The sequence below is a fragment of the Equus caballus genome, chromosome 5, assembly GCF_041296265.1.
Source record: "Equus caballus isolate H_3958 breed thoroughbred chromosome 5, TB-T2T, whole genome shotgun sequence".
NCBI lineage: Eukaryota > Metazoa > Chordata > Mammalia > Perissodactyla > Equidae > Equus > Equus caballus.
This window is the reverse complement of record NC_091688.1, coordinates 44,170,266-44,189,321: the sequence shown is the minus strand read 5'-3', so window position 1 is coordinate 44,189,321 and position 19,056 is coordinate 44,170,266. Positions and strand designations below refer to the sequence as shown.

General features: G+C 42.6%; 1 protein-coding gene and 1 long non-coding RNA gene across 4 annotated transcripts in view; one reads left to right on the top strand and one right to left on the bottom strand.

The window, feature by feature from the left end:
* Nucleotides 1-8,799, bottom strand: part of THEM4 (thioesterase superfamily member 4) — a 39,610-nt gene extending 30,811 nt beyond the window's left edge. The window contains exon 1 of the mRNA XM_005610126.4: nt 657-8,799. Within this exon, the coding sequence (XP_005610183.1) occupies nt 657-755 (99 nt within the window). The 5' untranslated portion in view covers nt 756-8,799. The remainder of the gene's footprint in view (nt 1-656) is intronic.
* LOC102148896 (uncharacterized) overlaps nt 720-19,056 on the top strand; it is a 73,250-nt gene continuing 54,913 nt past the window's right edge. For 2 of the 3 annotated variants that reach the window (XR_011439202.1, XR_011439203.1), the window contains exon 1: nt 720-859. This is a non-coding gene — a long non-coding RNA (uncharacterized lncRNA). The remainder of the gene's footprint in view (nt 860-19,056) is intronic. The other variant, XR_002808071.2, reaches the window with a different exon arrangement.

Genomic DNA, 19,056 nt, shown 5'->3' with positions numbered 1-19,056 from the left:
CCCCTTTCTCACAAACTAGATTGTGAGCCCCTTGAGAGAAAGGGTTGTTTCTTACTCATCTTTATATCATCAACGACCAATGCCTGGCGTATTGTTGGGGCTAAATGAACATTAATTGATTACATCAATGAAGCAAAACAGGGATGTAACAGGTACTATTTATTTAAAACTAGCGCCCACTGCTTTAAACCCTTCACTTGCATTATCGCATTTAAACCTTGTAACCACCTTTAGAAGTGAGGAAACTGGCTCAGAGAGTGTAGGATCATCTGACAAGCAGAGACAATTAGGATTAAACCCTTGGAAGAGAGAGTGCTCTTCTCCTGAGGTGATAATGTAACCGTTATGAGTCAGACTGCCTAGGTTCAGTCTCCAACTCTACCACCGGTTTTCTGCGTGATCTTGCTTAAACCGCAGCCTCCTCCTTGCCCTGCTGACCAGAGTCAAGCATCCTGCACGCTGCTTCAAAAACTTCACCTTTCTGTCCAGTCTCTGATGCTCGGAATTTCTAGACGGATAGAGCCTGTGACTCCGTTAGCACTGAAGCCTTGGGGGATCAGCTGGTTGAGGTGATGGATAAACAAATGTAGCCGTTAGGGTAAACTTGCTCCAGACTGAAAGCCCCGCTCTCCCGCCCCCTCGCGCCTGCAACTCACCAGGGCGGGTCCCGCGTCTCCCACCGCCGGGCGCGCGCCTCCCGTGAGGCCGCGCAGGGCCCCGAGCGTGCGCAGGCGCGGGGCGCAGCTCCTCAGCATGGCTCGGTGGGCGCACGGGCGACGGCCGGGAGCGCGGCGGCGGGGCTGAGCTGCTGCAAAGACAGACTCGCCTAGGTACTTCCCCGCTCCTTCTTATAATCGAGGTGAGCGGAGGGCGGAGCCTGATGCGAAGGCCACGTGGCCCCGACGGGCGGCGGCCGGGAGGGCAAGAAGGCTGGCGGGGCCTCGGCCTTGTCTCCCGGAAGACCTTTCGCCCTCGCTGGCGCGGCGTCTGGCCACTGTTACCCCGCCAGGAGGGTGGCCGGAGCGGTGGCGCCGGCGGCAGTGCAGCCTGCGGGAGGCGAGGAGGGCCCACTGCCGCCCGGGTGACCCCATGGTCCCGCGGTCGGCGCGCTGCAGGGCGGAGGTGTCGCTGTCCTCCCTTCCGTGTTGCGCAGCCAAATTTAGTGCTCTCTTGTTCCCAAGTAGTTCTCTCTTTCGCAGAAGACGTACGTAGCCCTCGGGCGGGAAGCAGCACACACGAGGAAGAGTCAGAATAAAGTGTTTCCTTGTATGCCACGGACGTGTCCCTGGGATGGGGTTGTATGGTTATATAGAGAGCTTGCTGATTGCAAAGGGCATTTATACGCTTAAAATCCTCCTTTCTCGGCTTCTTCCTCTGCCCAGACAGACACTCACCCACCCTTTAGGCCCCGGGCAGAGCTAAAAGTCCTTAAGTCAGGCGTTTTCAAATAGAAATAGAAATCATAACATTTGAAGGTATGTTCATCTCTAGCTTTGGAGGCACACCTGCGTTCACTTAACCCTTTGTACAGACTCTTCGGATGTGCCCGGCCTACTGTGCCCTCATGTGTTTATTGTGAGGACAAAGATGAATGTGTAACCATGGGCCCTCTAGGACCAGTCCAACTGACCCCATCTTATCAGTGGAGTAATTAAGAGTGTTGTTTTCAGGAACTGAGACCCCCTTGTCCCATTCAGGCTAGATGAGACCACCGACGCATCAACTGGGCCTGCACAAATGCCTGACAGGTGACTTTTTTGACATCAAAGGGATGAAAACCTCACCCTCAGACCATGCTAAGCCCACCATTTTGTGAACACGTGTCCTATGAAGAGCCATGAAGCTTGACTGTGCATACACAGATCAATTACCTCATTTCTCCTTACCTCAAATCATCTATCTCCGTGCTTCAGACTGCCATGGTGTTCATCCCATAAGTTTTGCCTCGAGTTCTGGGTTGGGGTGTTACCAGCTCTTAATATCAGCCTTAATATTGATTCCCCTACAGTGAAACAAGCATATACGGGGTTAAAACTGAAAGCACATGTTCCCAGTTTCCTGGTTCTTTAGTTATTCTCATATGTAAATATTTGTTTTTTTGACCTGTGATTTCCTGAGCCTTACAACCAAATAGAAGTTACAAGTTGTTAGAGCCCAGGTGACCTCACACTGGGGTCCCGCTAAAGTTGTGGCTAATCGCAGGGCCTTGAAGTTCTTTTACAGAGAAAGTGATGTCCAGAGAATATCAAGAAACGTAAGCTTCCCAGGCCCAATTCCTTAGCTTCCTGACATCACAGTCTGCTTTCCACCGTGGAGATAAACAGCCAAGGACCCTCATCTGAGAAATCCTTTGTCTCCTCCACTGGAAGCAGCCCCAGACACAGGCTGATGGGAAGACCCTGACCAAGAAGTCCAAGGCCCCCCTTCTCTACCTAAAATCCCCAGTAAAAACCCCTACCCGTTTCTTAGTGGGGAACTAGCAATTCTTGAGGCACTAGCCCTTGCTTTGCTCCCTCTGCCTGGCAAAGTAAAGCCTTTCCTTTTCCACTCAAGACTCTGTTCTCGTTATTTGGATTGGCATCAGGTTCAAAGCCCAAACTTTGGATAATACAGATGTTGGATCTGAGAGCGCATGCTCATGTCTTCTTGCAGATTGATCTAGCAAATAAAGCTGTTTTCTTTTCCCAAAAGTCAATGCTGTAGTAATTGGCTTTTTAAATGTGCACTGGGCGAGAGAATCCCAATTTTGTGCAGTAACAAAAGTTTCTTTATCAAGTTTTGCTATTGCCTGAACCTTCTCTTTCAGTAGGAGTCACAAAGTTAGAAGTTAACTTGTCCTTCCCTTACAAAGAAAGTGCTCTCAGGCCAGTGGTGTGCTAGAGCTGGCTTGTAAAGGCTCATGGGAATAGATTGTTAAAATTTAAAGAATTTGGCTAGCCAATTCTTAAACACTGCCATTATTAAAATTTAAATTTAGTAAGCTTACAATGTAATAAATTGTATTAAAAGTGAAGGTTTTAGATACTAAAAAAATGTAACTTCCTGCTTATTTTACTACCTTTTACTATTATCTGTGCTCTTGATGCTATTTACCTCTATTGTGTCTGTATGGTGGGAACACTAGGCACATACCTTCCCAACCTCCACATTCAGTCACAGTGGTAGCTTGAAATCAACTAGATGGGAGTGTTCACTCAGATACTGCAAATGAGGGCCTTCCTCTCTCCCCCGTTATTAAACATTTACCAATATACACAGTCCTAGTCCATCCTGAGGTGAAGTCTTAAGACTCTAAGGGTTGCTAGAATAATGGGTCACTGGAATTGCTTACCCCCAGCACATCATTACACAATGTTTTCCCACCAACACAGCTCTAACCATTCACATAGTAAAGATGAGACTGGAAGGACCATTATCTGGGGAGAGATTTATCAGAGAGAAACTTGGCTTTGGGTTTGACTCTAAGTTCAGAGAGCCCCCCCTGCCCATTTCTACTTCTTTTGTGAGCAGTTAGTAACCTTGAAACTCCAAGAACCTGGATGTATTAGATGTTTTCCTTGATTACATGAACTTCTTCATCAGTTTGTCAGTAGGAAAGAATGTCCAGATATATTTTAAGCCCATAATATTAACTAGGGGAAAGGTATAACATTCTGAGACAAAGGGAATTAGAGAGAGAGACCTATAAAAGGGACTCTTTGAATCCTAGAGCAACTGAACTGAAGATGATCACACATAAAGCATGGCTGTTGATAGTCCATAATTTTAACAGATTGTTACCTCATGTCCTCCCCCCACCCTCCACATACCCTCTATCTCTTTGTTGTTTTCTCTTCAACTGTATTCCAGTTTCCTGAGAGCAGGGACAACACCGAATTGTCTTGTTAATTGTAGTATTTCTTGTAATAACTCACACACAGTGCTTCAATACTTGTTTAGCAGTAAGAGCCCAAAGTATCTTGGGTGTCTATTGTCTTACCATGTGGCACATGCAAATAGAGGCACAAGAATAATATGAACCCATAAAATCAAGATGACCTGATAAGGAATAAGAAAATAGTTTATAACTTAAAATTGTATATACTTACAATTTACAATGTAGTCAGAGTCGATCAAAACTCATAAATACCTTCCAGCCTTGCTAAGATCATATTTTAAATGTAACAGTAGTTCATATATCAGTCTCTCAAAAGACCTTGGACTTAGGACAATTATAGGTCAAATACACTCACTATAACTTTCAAATTTTTCAAGTGGTGGCAACACATTTGGGTCAGTCATCCACACTCTGACCTGGCTTCCTCATCAGGCGTTTTTCTGAGGTATTCATGTTGACATCACGTATGAAATCTGGCCAGGTTTGGAGGGGAAGGGGGCGAGCCACGGTCTAGGAATAGGATTGGCAGTCTGTGGAAGTGCAAGAGTTTTTCTTTGAAGTTTGTGTGGTTTAGACAACGAATAAATTTGCAACCTTTCTTTTGATAGAACTATGCTTTAACTAAATAAGCCAACCATATGAAACTTAATAGTGTTCTCACCATTCGCCTTTAACATTATAAACTTTATTGACATATAAAAAACTTTTATATTTATTATTATTGACATATAATAAACCTCATGTATTTCAAGTGTACAATTTGGTAAATTTTGATAGACATATATACCTATGAAACCATCACTACAATCAAGATAATAAGTCTATCTGTCACCCACAAGTTTCCTTTTGCCCTTTTGTAAACTCCTTTACAGGCAATCACTGATCTGCTTTCTGTCTCAGTAGATTAGTTTGCATTTTCTTGAGTTTTACATAAATAAAATTGTTACTGAGCAAAGGCTTGCTGCCAGATGCACACAGAAGCCGATACTACAGCACCAGCTTTTCACAGAAGGAAGAGCTTTATTGCATGGCCTACTAGCAAGAAGACAGGAGGCAAGGCTCAAATGTGTGTCCTGGAGCTGAAGCAGGGACAGACTTTTAAGGAGCTGAGAAGGGGAGTGATTATACAAAATGCTAACTCTGTAGAATCTGATTGTAGGGTGGGAGTGGAACAATCCTATAAGACCAACATGCTACAAATCAAGGGACCGCTCACTTCTCCTTAGGTTCCCCGTTCTGCTTTCTCTTCACATTGAGTTCCACAGTTGGGGAACTTTTGGTTCCTAGGCAGCTCGAAGTTATCTGAGGACAAGGTTTCCATCTTCTGGGCATGCTCCAGCTACATGACTTGCAGTTTTTGCTTGTTGTCTTAGCAAAACAATGCTTTTCTTTGTTTTTTCTTTGCTATTTAATTAAATTGGGTACATACATTATTATAAACAAATATTTATTATTTGCTTTCAAAAAGAGGTCTTTAAAAATTTGTTTATTTTTATTTTTTAATTGAGATTCATAGTAGTTTACATCATTGTGAAATTTCAGCTGTACGTTATTTCTTGTCTGTCACTACGTAAGTGCTCCGCTTCACCCCCTGTGCCCACCCTCCACCCCCCCTTCCCCTGGTAACCCCTGAACTATTTTCTTTGTCCATGTGTTTGTGTGAAACAATATTTGACACAACATTGTTATTGTTACAATAGGGCCAGTATGAATTGGCCTATGGTGGTTACAAAAATCATATAGTATATACTCTTTTTTTTGTCTGGGCTTCTTTCATTCAGTATAATTATTTTGAGATTCATGCATGTTGTTGCTGTGTCAATTATTCATTCCTTCTTATTGCCGAGTAGTATTCCATTGTTTGGATACACCACAATTTTCCCATTCACCTCTTGATGACCATTTGGGTTGTTTCCAGTTTTTGTCTATTACAAAGAAAGCTGCTATGAGCACAAGTCCTTGTAAGGATGTGTGCTTTCTTTACTTTGGTATAAATATTGAAGAGTGGAATGGATGGGTCATATGGCAGGCATGTTTAACGTTTTAAAAAACTGCTCAACTGTTTTCCAAAATGGTTGTACCATTACATTCCCATCAACAATGTACGGGGGTTTCAGTATTTCTCTATCCTCACTAAACTTTGATTTGGTCAGTCTTTTTAATTTAGCTATTCTAACTAGATGTATGATGGTATTTCATTGTTGTTTTAACTGGCATTTTCCTAATGATGAATGATGTTGAACATCTTTTTATGTTTTTTTGCCATCTGTATATCTTCTTTGGTAAAATGTCTGCTCAAATAGTTTGCCCATTTAAAAAAATGAATTGTTTGTATTCTTATTATTGCATTTTATATATTTTGGATACAAACCCCTTATCAGATATGTACTTTGCAAAAATTTTCTCCTAGTCAGTGATTCAACTTTTCATTCTCTTAAGTGTCTTTTAAAGAGCAAAAGTTTTAAATTTTGATATAGTCTAACCTATCATTTTTTTTCTTTCGTGAGTCATTCTTCTGGTGTCATATCTAAGAAATCTTTGCTCAATCCAAGGTCACAAAGGCTTTCTTCTAGAAGTTTTATAGACTTAGGTTTTACATTTAGGTCTAAGATCCATTTTGAGCTGATTTTTGTATATTATATGAGGCATGGATGGAAGAGGTTTTGTCTTTTTGTTTGTTGTTGGTTTTTTACATATATATATCCAATTATTCTAGCACCATTTGTTGAAAGACTCTCCTTTCTCAATTCAGTTGTCTTTGTACCTGGAGCAAAAATTAGTTATCCATATCTCTATACTCTCTATTCTGTACAATTGATCTAGTTATCTTTCTTGATGCTACTACCATATTATCTTGATTCCTGTAGCTTTATAATTGGTCTTGAAATTATTTTAAACTTTGTTCTTTTTCAAAGTTGTTTTGGCTATTCTAAATATTTTGCATTCCATATGAATTTTAGAATCAGCTTGTCAATGTGCACAAAAAAACCTCCTGGGATTTTGAATTGACATCTTAGCAAATTGAGTCTTCTCATGAACAAGTTATATCTCATGAATGAGTCTTCTATAAACTGGTTATATCTCTCCATTTATTTAAATCTTCTGTAGTTTCTCTCAACAGTGTTTCATAGTCTAGGTCTTGTACACCTTTTGCCATATTTATCTTTAAGTATTTCATATGTATTGATGCTATTATAAATAATATTTTTTATTTCAATCTCTGTTCATTGCTGGATATAGAAACAATTACTTCTTATATATTGATCTTATATCTGCAAACTTGCTATACTCACTTATTAGTTCTAGTAACTTTTTAATAGATTCCTTAGATTTTCTACATAGATGATCATGTTATCTGTGAATATTTTTATTTCTTCCTTTACTATCTGGACAGCTTTTATTTCTTTTCTTTCCTTATTGCACTGGCTAGAACCTCCAGTACAATGTTGAATAGTAGTGGTGAAAGTGGGCGTCCTGGTCCTGTTGCTGATCTTCGTGGAAAAGTATTCCGTCTTTCACCATTAAGGATGATAGTAATTGTAGGGTTTTTGTAGATACTCTTGAACAGGTGGACAAGTGCTTCCTATTCCTAGTTTGCTGAGAGTTTTCATTAGGAATGGATGTTGGATTTACATCTGTTGAGATGAACATGTGATTTTCTTTTTAAATTTGTTTAATATTGTGACTTACACTGATTGAGCTAACTGCTGCCAAGCCTCCTCTTTTTTTTGCTGAGGAAACCTGGCCCTGAGCTAACATCTGTGCCCATCTTCCTCTGCTTCCTATGTGGGACGCCTGCCCCAGCATGGCGTGCCAAGCGGTGCCATGTCCACACCTGGGATCCGAATCGGCGAACCCCAGGCCACCAAAGTGGAAGGTGCGCACTTAACTGCTGCGCCACCGGGCTGGCCCTGCAGGATGTTTAGTAGCATCCCTGGCCTCCCCACTAGATGCTAATAGCACCTTGCTGCCAGTCCTGACAATCAAAAATATCTCCAGACGTTACCAAATGTCCCCTGGGGAGGGGAGCAGATTTCCCCCTGATTGAGAACCATTGGTCCAGGACTAATTACTTCCTGCTACTGAAGAAAGACCTTTTTGAATACTCTATCCAATGCCTTGTGAATCAAGAGATTTTCCAGTCCAGCAGTTGGGAACAGGCTCTATTCCCGGCCCTATTTGAGTGCTGGGTATTGTTTCCTTTTAGCCTCTCAGTAGTCCTTTCCACAGCGTCCCGTAGTTTCCTCACATACAGGCACCAATCAACACTCTGAATACCCTCTGCAGCTCTCTAGAGTTCTTTCTCTGTGTAGGTCTCTCCTATTCAGCCCTCTGTCCTGAAAATACTAGCCACTTTGGGCTCCCCATAGGCTCAGCTGCGCTTTCTCAACTCTGGACGTCCGCCAGGTTCACCTGGGTTCCTGCCCCCTGTGCTGCATGCTGGAAACCCTCTTAAGCAATTGTAGGGCTTTCTTCTCATTTGTTCCCAATGATCCTCTAAGGGATCACTGTCCTTCATTGCCTGATGTCCAGTGTCTTGAAAATTGTTGGTTCGTATATTTTGTGTGTGTGGTGGTGGTGTTTTTTGCGGGGAGGAGGAGAAAGTGTCCCTTAAGGCGAGACAGTAAATCCAGTCCTTTTTACTGCATGTTGGCCAGAAGCGAGTCTTTTAATTTTTAACCTTGGACTGGGTGCCTAATTTTCTGGTAAACCATTTTTCTTTTCTTCGGGTAAGTTTTAAATTACATTTTTTAAAATTGTGAACTTTGGCCTCTTTATAAAACAAAAGTCAGAATGAACATAAACATACAAGCTACAGTAGACCTTAGATATTCTTAAGTTTCAAGACCTCCACAAGTCTCCAAATTTTCGAATTTTACCATAATATACCATCTCCCTCCAAATGTAATAAAGTATAACTGAAAAAATTTGAGCTGCTTCATTGAACCATGAACATAAATGAATTTTGAGTAGATCTCAAACTTGTATTTCCTATGCCATATGATCTCACTCATAAGTAGAAGATAAAAACAACCACAATCACATAGAGACAGAGATTGGATTGGTGGTTACTAGAGGGGAAGAGGGGGAGGATGGCAAAAGGCATGATTAGGCACATGTGTGTGGTGATGCATTGTAATCAGTCTTTGGGTGGTGAACATGATGTAATCTACACAGGAATCGAAATATACTGATGTACACCTGAAATTTATATAATGTTATAAACCAATATTACTGCAATAAAACCACTTATATTTCCTGGTTATAAAACCAGCACAACACAAGGTTGACATAAGGGAAGCCATATTGTAGAAAAGAGACCATGTCGTAACTTTGAATGACCTCTGACTAACTAACCCAGCTGGATTTGCACCCTCCAGGAAATCCACCTGTTCTGTAGATTTTATGACCCCTGCTAGTGCATATACCTCCCAGCTGCAATAAGATGATAACTTGTTCTTTTGAGTTCCTTAGGAATGTGATGACCCCCCCAAATAGAGAGTCTATGCTGGTAGCCATCATCAATGACAAGTGAAAGCTCTGCTGTGGCGACTTCCAGTCCAGTCTGTCACACCAGAGGGTCAACGTTCCTAACCCCCTCCCCTATAACCCACTGGCCTATAGAACTGCTTCAAGATTCTGTGCCCCCCCCCCCCTTAAGATGGTTCTTTTGGACAATAGTTGGCCGTCTTCCCTCTTGCCAGCAAGCTGTAATAAAATGCCCTTTCTCTGCCACCCTCTTGCCTCTTGATGACTGGCTTTTGTCTCATGGTGAGCAGATTGTGCCCTTTGTGTGCTAACAGTTAGAAATATAGGGATTACCTTTGACCTCTCTTTGTTCCACACACCCCCACATCCAGTTAGCAGATACTCTTGAGTTTACCTTCTAAGCCAGTTGTCTTCACATTTTTGTTTTTTACTAGCATAACCTTAAAATAATCTTAAAAAATTATATATTTTCATACATCTTAAAGTTGATGTCTAAATTTTTCTAAATAAACTTAAACTGTTGTAAGGCTTATAATTTTTTGTGTACTGTGTGATGAGTATGTACTTTGTATATATTTTCATCAAAATCTTGGGGCCTCATATTTAGCTCATTCAAATTTTGGAAAATGCTTGCCATATGAAATAATTGGCAAAATCAATCCTTACTGGAAAATCCGTCAGCCAAATCAGACATTTATTAGAAAGTCTATCATTTTTCAATTCAAATAATGGTGTTAATAAGTATCCCTCTGATAACCATTTAACTTACAAATTTTAAGTTAAATTTCAAATGTTGCATTTATATGTAAGCTGGATGACAATAAGATGCTGCCCTGTTTAATATTTCTCACTAAATTTCTCTCAGATTTCTTTCTGTAGGACTCTTCCTTGGGAAGGGTGTATTCTTGAATTGTTATCCCCAGAGCAATGCACCAAAGTGAGATTCTGGATGGGTGAGGGGTGATGCGGGCTAGGTGAGTCGAGGAGTAGAAAGAAAGATTCCTTGGACTCTCAAGGTCTGGCAGTAGTGCTCCCTTATTCAGAGAATAGCATGGAGTAGCATGGGGACAGGACCCATGGGCATTAAAGAGCTGCAGGCATGGGGACAGGACCCATGGGCAGTAAAGAGCTGCAAACATGAGTTGACGTAGGGCTAAATTTAAGGCATAGGTATGTGAGTTATCTCTTTACAAGGAAAAGGAAAGGTTATGTAAAAAAAAGTCTTTAAAATGGTACCAGCGCAGTTGGGGTCTGGTTATTGGGTGGTCCTATAACTTTAGATAAGAATCAGATCAGATTAAGTCAGGACTCCTATTCTTCCCCTCCCCCGAGCCCCAGGATGATATAGATCAGTATGTAGGGCAGGACACCTTGGACTTCTCTCCCTCGGGCAGGGGCAGCCTTGGTCCTCATCAAGGGGTATGCTTTTCCTTTGCGTAGTAGAAGGGTGACTGTGAAAGAGGAGGTTGGGAAGAGTACCTGCAGACTGTGGGCTCATTTTCAGGCAGAGGCCATTCGTTTGCATCATTACTATTTTGATATAATATCTAGAGTTGTTGTGTAGTTCTTAAAGTCAATTTAATCACATGGGGAAGCAGGAGATTTCTACCTTGGGTAACCAGTCAGAAGGTGTTGTTATTTCCTCATGTCTTATTCTCTAGCCACACAGCTCCCCTTTGAGCTCCAGGAATACCCCAGGCTCTTTCTTGCCTCAGGGCCATTTTTTTTTTTTTTTTTTTTGAGGAAGATTAGCCCTGAGCTAACATCTGCCAATCCTCCTCTTTTTGCTGAGGAAGACTGGCCCTGAGCTAACATCTGTGCCCATCTTCCTCTACTTTATATGTGGGACACCTACCACAGCATGGCTTGTCAAGTGGTGTCATGTCCGCACCCAGGATCTGAAGTGGTAAACCCCTCGCTGGAAGTGGAACGTGTGCACTTAAGCACTGCACCACCGAGCTGGCCCCTCAGGGCCCTCTTTTATGTTGTTCCTCTGCTGGCAGTGCTCTCCACTCCTCCACTCCCCACCTGGATAACTCTCACTAATCCTTTCATGTCACCATCATTGTCACTTTCTTAGTGAGGCCTTTCTTGACTAAAGTATTTACTAAGTGACAGACACTATGCTAAGTGCTTTTTTTTTTAAAAAAAAGTATTTTTACTTAATGTGAATTAGGTCCTCATTAAGTTGTCCTATAGTTGCTGGAACTTTTCCTTTAAAACACTGTAGGGGAGGAAGACATTTCCTCTACCTGCTCTGGGTCCTTCTGGCTGGAGAATGAATTAAATTCACATGAGACAGAATAACAGGAGAAAATTAAACAAAGCTTTATAACATGTATACATGGGAGAGGCTCAGGCAACCTGAGCAATTCGCCAAAATGGCTGAAGCCACCACCTTAAATATCATCTTCAGCTAAAGACAAAGGAGGATGTTGGGAGATAACAGAAGGTTACCAGACAAGTACAGTAAACAAGAATAAGATTATTATGCAGATTTAAGTCCTTGCCTTCTGCATTGATTAAGAGTTTCTAGAGATAAGGTCATCCCTCCTTCTTCCTGGGACAGAGAGGGAGACACCTTTATAGATGGAGATTTCCTTTACGAATGTAAATATCTCTTAACAAAGGGTAAGTAAATTCTACTTTTCAGAGTTTATTTCCTGTCTGCAGTTTTTTAAAAAGTAACCAACCCCCAGGGCTGGCCTGGTGGCACAGTGGTTAAGTGCACACATTCTGCTTCTCAGCGGCCCGGGGTTCGCCGGTTCGGATCCCTGGTGCGGACACGGCACTGCTTGGCAAAAAGCCATGGTGTGGTAGGCATCCCATGTATGAAATAGAGGAAGATGGGCATGGATGTTAGCTCAGGGCCAGTCTTCCTCAGCAAAAGGAGGAGGATTGGCAGTAGTTAGCTCAGGGCTAATCTTCCTCAAAAAAAAAAAAAAAAAAGTAACCAGCCCCAAATACTCCTCATGCCAAAGTGACATATCTTGGGGTGGCCAATTCCCATGCCCCACAACACTCATCAGAGTTTGTAATTAAATATACGTTTGTGTGCTACGTGCCTCTCTCAGGAAACTGTAAGCCACCTCCACGTCTCTTTGGCTCACCCCTGCATCCCTAGTGCCCAGCACAGCAACCGACAGATCATAGTCACCCAGAAAATAGCTGCTGAATGAACAAATGAATAGGAAACATTTGGAAAGAGGTCTGGGGCCTTTTTTTCTCTCTCAACCCTCTCTCTCTAGGTTATCTCATCAATTCCCACAGATTTAAGCACCATCTATATGCTGATACTCCCAACTTTTTATCTCCAATTCAAAATTCTCTTCACTTGATCATCAAGAAAATTGCGTGAAATAACCATTATTATCCCTATTTGACAGATGAAACATCTGGAGAAAATTATATGTTCTGGCGACATCATTAAATGTAGGGTTTCATGTTGTGATGCATTCCTAAGAAGGTTCTGCTATATCATTCTCATTACAGAGTGCTGGATTCGTCTTTTTCAACATCGCTTTTGTTAAATTAGGAGTTAAAGACCTCTGTAAGATTTGTTATGTAAATACCCCTGGATTGATGGGTCCAACCAAGCTGTTAGATGAAGATTCTGGTAATGAATGAGGTCGGCTCAACTGGGTAAGCAGCATTCTTTACAGGATTCTGATTTAAGAAAGCTTATTTTGCCTTGCTATGCCATGAGTAATAAAAAGCACCATTTATAAATACTTACACATTTTCAATACAGATTTTTTTTTTTGAGGAAGATTAGCCCTGAGCTAACTATTGCCAATCCTCCCCTTTTTGCTGAGGAAGACTGGCCCTGAGCTAACATCCATGCCCATCTTCCTCTACTTTATATGTGGGACACCGACCACAGCATGGCTTTTGCCAAGCCATGCCATGTCCGCACCCGGGATCCAAACCTGTCAACCCCAGACCGCCGAGAAGGGAAACGTGCACACTTAACCACTGCACCACTGGACCAGCCCCCAGATTTTAAGGCATCAACATGTGACTAAAGAAACAAATCTATCTCTGTAGTTGTGGGATTACTGTTGGTCATACTTCCTCTACTATTGTGTAAAACCATTTAGGATTGGACACTAATCCAAACACCTTAAAAGTCTTGAAAAGGAAAGCTACAATAGATTAATAGTGAAACTGCCCCCGTATGAGTTACTAAATTCCTGAGACCGTGAAGTCTGAGTTAAGTCTTGAGGGGCAAATAGGAGTTGGCCTAGCAAATGAGGCAGGAGAGGATATTGCTGGTGCAGATGTCCAGAAGTAATTCTCCATGCCCAAGGAGAGCATGGAGTCGCTCAGCAAGTTTAGAGAACTATCTACAGTTTCTGTGGGGTTTGGGCATCGTTTAGGAGGGGATGTGGGAGAAGAGGCTGGAGCAGCAGGCAGGGCCTTCAAGATCCTGAGGGACCGATACCACCCGTACTAATGTACTTGGGGTTTACTCTGTAGGCAGTGGGGAGCCACAGGAGGACTGTGAGAGGAGTGACATTATCTGATCTATATTTTAGAAAGGTCATGACGGAGGCTGGTGGAAATTGCATTGGAATCAGGGATACACCGAGAGCTCTTGGTGAGGGGCGGGTGAGCGAAGGGATTTGGTGATGGATGAGACCTGGGGCGTGGGAGAGAAAGAGTCAGGATGGTGTCCCGGTTTCTGGGCTTGGGTGGGGGATGGTGGAAACTGCTCTCCAAAGTGGGAAAAGGAGGAGAAATGTGTTTGGGGGCAGAGGGAAGAAAAGTGAGCTCTGTTTTAGACTATATTGCGATGGAGATGTCCAAGTCAACCTATGGAGACCGCCCAGGGGGCAAATAGATAGAAAAATCAGGAACTTGAGTGTAAGACCTGGAAATGTCCTTTGATTAACAACACAGAGCATATTAAAGACCTCAGCAAGAGCTGTTGAGGTGAAGTGAGGCTGGAGGCCAGACTGGAGAGGTTGGAGGAATGAGTGGGAGGTGAACAAATACATACAAACTGGAATAGCCTGACTGCTCTTCAGAAACCTTTCCATGAGGGGAAGAGAGGGCAGCCGCTAGTGGTGAAGAAAGGACTGTTTGTTTTTCAAAATAAGGTTCTTTCTTCTTCTTCTTGTTTTTAATACAGAGAAAGTATCAAGTGTACATGCTAAGAAAATTCAAACAACACAGAAGTTATAAAAATAAAAAATTTGTCAGCTTTTTTTTCCCCCCAGAAGATTAGCCCTGAACTAACATCCACCACCAATCCTCTTCTTTTTGCTGAGGAAGATTTGCCCTGAGCTAACATCCACACCCATCTTTCTCTACTTTATATTGGGACGCCTGCCACAGCATGCCTTGATGAGCAGCACATAGCTCTGGGCCCAGGATCTGGGCCAGCGAACCCTGGGCTGCCAGAGCAGAGCAGGCAAACCTAACCATTACGCCACCGGCCTGGCCCCTTTGTCAGCTGATTTTTGACCAGACTCCTAATCTGTGAGCCTAGCAGTCACCAGTAAGCCCTTTCTATTTCTGACCCCTTGCTGTTTAAACCTGCTCAAGCCTCTTTCACCTGAAACAACATCAATAATGGTAGTAGAAACCCTCACTCCTATACCACTTACCCATTGCTATTCCTTCTCTTCCCACCACAGCCAAAGTTCTGAAAAAAACCCTACATTTTTCAGCTCACTATATTGTGACACCAGATACTACCAAATTGTCATTCACAACTGCAAAATTCAGTGGATATTTGTCAAGCCAAATCTTATTTGATCTCTTTGCAGAAGTTAACAGTATTGATAACTTTTCTTTAAACTCCCTTTTCTCTTGGTTTCCTTGATGCCAACTCATCCAAGTTTAATTCCTATGTCTCTGAAAATTTGCTTGCTTGTGGAGTCATCTACTTTCGGTCATTAAATTTTGGGAGTCTGTCCTCTGCCCTCTTTTCACATAGTATGATCTTAGCTACTCTTTAACTACATTGTAGTAAAAAGCTTGGGTTCAAATCAGACTCTGTCCCTTCCTAGCTGAGTGACAGTTTGGCTATTTCAAACCACAACCAATTCTCCAATTCTCTGAGGCCAGCTGGGCGTTCTATAACTTAATTCAGTTATGACACTAACTATCTGGAGTTAGTGTAGACCCCGTGGATTAAGGGCTGAATCCCAGACTCTCCCCCCTGCAGATGCCAGCTGCAGACGGGGTGCCCAGGCTACCTGGACTTCTGCCTGGCGGACTATAAAGTTAGAGGTTCTCATGCCCCTCCCCCTGCACTCCCCACCCTGGTTCAATAATTCACAGAACTCAGGAAATCGTATACTTACCATAACAATTTTATCATAAAGGACAGAACTCAATAACAGCCAAATGTGAGGACGGGGGTGTGGAGGGGAGTGGCTCAGAGCTTCCATGCCCTCTCTCAGCATGCCACCCTCCCAGCACATCAAGGTCACCAACCTGGAATCTCCCCCAAACCTTGTCAGAATTTTTTATTGAGGTTTCATTATGTAGACATGACTGGTTAAATCATTGGCTACTGGTGACTGAACGCAATGTCTAATACCTCTCCCCTCTCAGAGGTCAGGGGTTGGACTGAAGGTTCCAACCCTTGAATCACATCGTTGGTTGCCCAAGCCTGAAGGTATCTAGCAGACCTGCCAAGAGTCAGTTCGTTAGTATAAACTCAGGCATGGTTGAACAGGGCTGGTTATAAAGAGCAAAAGACACTGTATCACTCAGGAAATTCCCTTTGTGCCTGGGGTAGTAGACTCTTAATTCTTTCTCCATCTCCTTGGCTTTTCCTTCTCAGTCTCCTTTGAAGATTAATCTTCCTTTACTAAGCCATTCAATGTTGGAGATCTTTTTCTTTTGGAAGATTAGCCTTGAGCTTTTGCTGCCAATTCTCCTCTTTTTGCTGAGGAAGACTGGCCCTGAGCTAACATCCGTGCCCATCTTCCTCTACTTTATATGTGGGACGCCTACCACAGCATGGCTTGCCAAGCGGCACCATGTCTGCACCCGGGATCCGAACCGGTGAACCCTGGGCTGCCAAAGCAGAACGTGCGCACTTAACCGCTGCGCCACTGGGCTGGCCCCTGGAGATCTTTAAGATGCGTTTGGTTCATTTATTTATTTATTGAGCTTGTTCAATAAAATGTTTACTGAGCATCTAAATATATCATGTTCCCTTCTAAGTGCTGGGGATATAGCAGTGAACAAAATATACAAAAAAAGTTTCTTTTTTTTTTGAGGAAGATAGCCATGAGCTAATATCTGTAGCCAATCCTCCTCTTTTTGCAGAGGAAGATTGTTGCTGAGTTAACATCCGTGCCCATCCTCCTCTATTTTATGTGGGATGCTACCACAGCATGGCTAGATGAGTGGTGCTGGGTCCATGCCTGGAATCCGGGCTGGCAAACCCTGGGCCCCGAAGTGGAGCGAACTTAACCACTATGCCCCCGGGCCGGCCCCTACAAAATTTTTTTAAAAGTCGTTTGTGGATGTTACAATGCGTTCACCAGAAGGTTCTGCTGTATGCTTCTCATTATAGAGTGCTGGCTTGGTTTATCCCAACATTGATTCTGTTGAGTTCAGAGTTGCAAGATGATCAGACATTAGGAAAAAAATAAAACAGGAAAAGCAGGTAAGGAGTACTAGCATGGAGTTGGGTTAAAATTTAAATAGGGTAGTAAGGCTAAGGCCTCTCTGAAAAGACGAACTTTGAGCAAAGAATTGATGAAAATGAGGGAACTAGCCATCTGGGTTATCTGGGAAAACAACAAGTGCAAAGGCCCTGAAGTGGGAGTATGCCTGGTTTTTCAAGGAATAGCAAAGAGGCCACTGTGGCTACATCAAAGTGAGTGAATAATATGGAAAGAGCTAGTGAAATCCAAATTACATAGAGCTTCGTCAGTCATGGTAAAGACTTTGGCTCTTAGTCTGAGTGAGATGGGGTGCCATTTAGTAGAGCAGGGGCGTGATCTGACTTACATGAGCCAAACTAACAGCATTACCGTGGCTGTTAGGTAGAGAACAGACTGAAGGGGGGTCTTTCTTCTCAGTCCTCAAACCAATTTCTTCCCTATCCTATTTTGGAAAGCAGTTTCCACCATCCAAGCCCAGAAATGTGGATGGCATTTTGACTCCTCTCCCACGCTTCACATCCAATCAATTAGCAGTAATCATGGAGACCAGTTAGGAGGTTATAGCAGTGATCTAGATGAAAGGATGGTGACTTGGACCAGGGTGAGAGTGAGGGAAGAAGTCATTCTAGATATATTTTCAAGGTAAAGGCAACAGGATTTGCTGATGGAAGTGGAGTGTGAGAGAAAGATGGGCGTCAGGATGATACTAAGGATTTTGGCCTGAACAACTGGAAATAGGGAACTGTCAACACCTGAGACTTGGCAGACAGCGAGAGGAGCAGGTTTCAGTGGGGAAGATCAGATCAGTTTTGGATGCATTAGGTTTGAGATAGACAAATAGACCCATGGAATAGAATAGAGCGCACAGCACAGACACACATATCTGTAGACACCTGATTTACAACAAAGGTGTTATTGCAATATAGCAGGGAAAATATAGTCTTTTTGAGAAATGGTGCTGGATCCATCGGATAGCTGATGGAAAAAAATCAGCCTTGACCCTATTTTATGCCATGCACAAAAATCAGTTCCAGATGGATTGTGGACATAAACATGAAAGGTAAAACAATAAAATTTCCAGAAGATAACATGGAAGAAGATCTGCATGACCTTAGAGTAGAAACAGTGTTTTTTAGCAGGATACAAAAATCACTACCCATAAAGGAAATAGATTGATAAATTGGACTTCATTATAGTCAAGAACTTTTATTAATCAAAAGATACCAATAAGAGCATGAAAAGGCAAACCTCAGAGTGGGAGAAGATATTTGCAAAAACACACATCTGACAGAGGACTTCAAGTATATAAAGTACTCCTACACATCAATAAGAAAAAGATTAACAACACACACACACCCCCAAGACTTGATCAGTTACATCAAAAAAGAGAATACCTAAATGGTCCATTAGCAAAAAAAGGGTAGTCAGCTTTATTAGTCATCAGGGAAATGCAAATTAACCAATACACATCTATCGGGATAGCTACTAAGAAAAAAACTCTGACAATACCAAATTTTGGTAATGATATGGAGCAACCGGATTTACCACACTCTGCTAGTAAGAGTGCAAACTGGTAAAACCACTCTGAAAAACTGGCAGTGTCTGCTAAGGCTGAACATCTGCATTCCCTATGATGCGGCAATTCCACTCCTAGGGATACACCCAACAGAAGTTAGTGAAAGAGATAAGGAAAAGAATGCCCATAATAGCTTCTTTTATAATAGCGCTGAAGTGGAAGCAACCCAAACATTCATCGGCAGCAGATATGGTAAACTCACAATTTCTTTACTGCAATGATAAAGGATGGACTATGCCTCACACAGCCTGGTGTATGTCACAAACGTAATGTGGAGTGAAAAAAGCCAAGCATTCAAGGGTAGATTTAATTCTATACGACCCTCAAAACCGGGCAAAACTAGGGCCGGACGGTGCGGCAGCAGTTGAGTGTGCATGTTCCGCTTTGGCAGACCGGGTTCGCCGGGTTGGATCCCGAGTGCGGACACGGCACCGCGTGGCACGCCATGCTGTGGTAGGCGTCCCACGTATAAAGTGGAG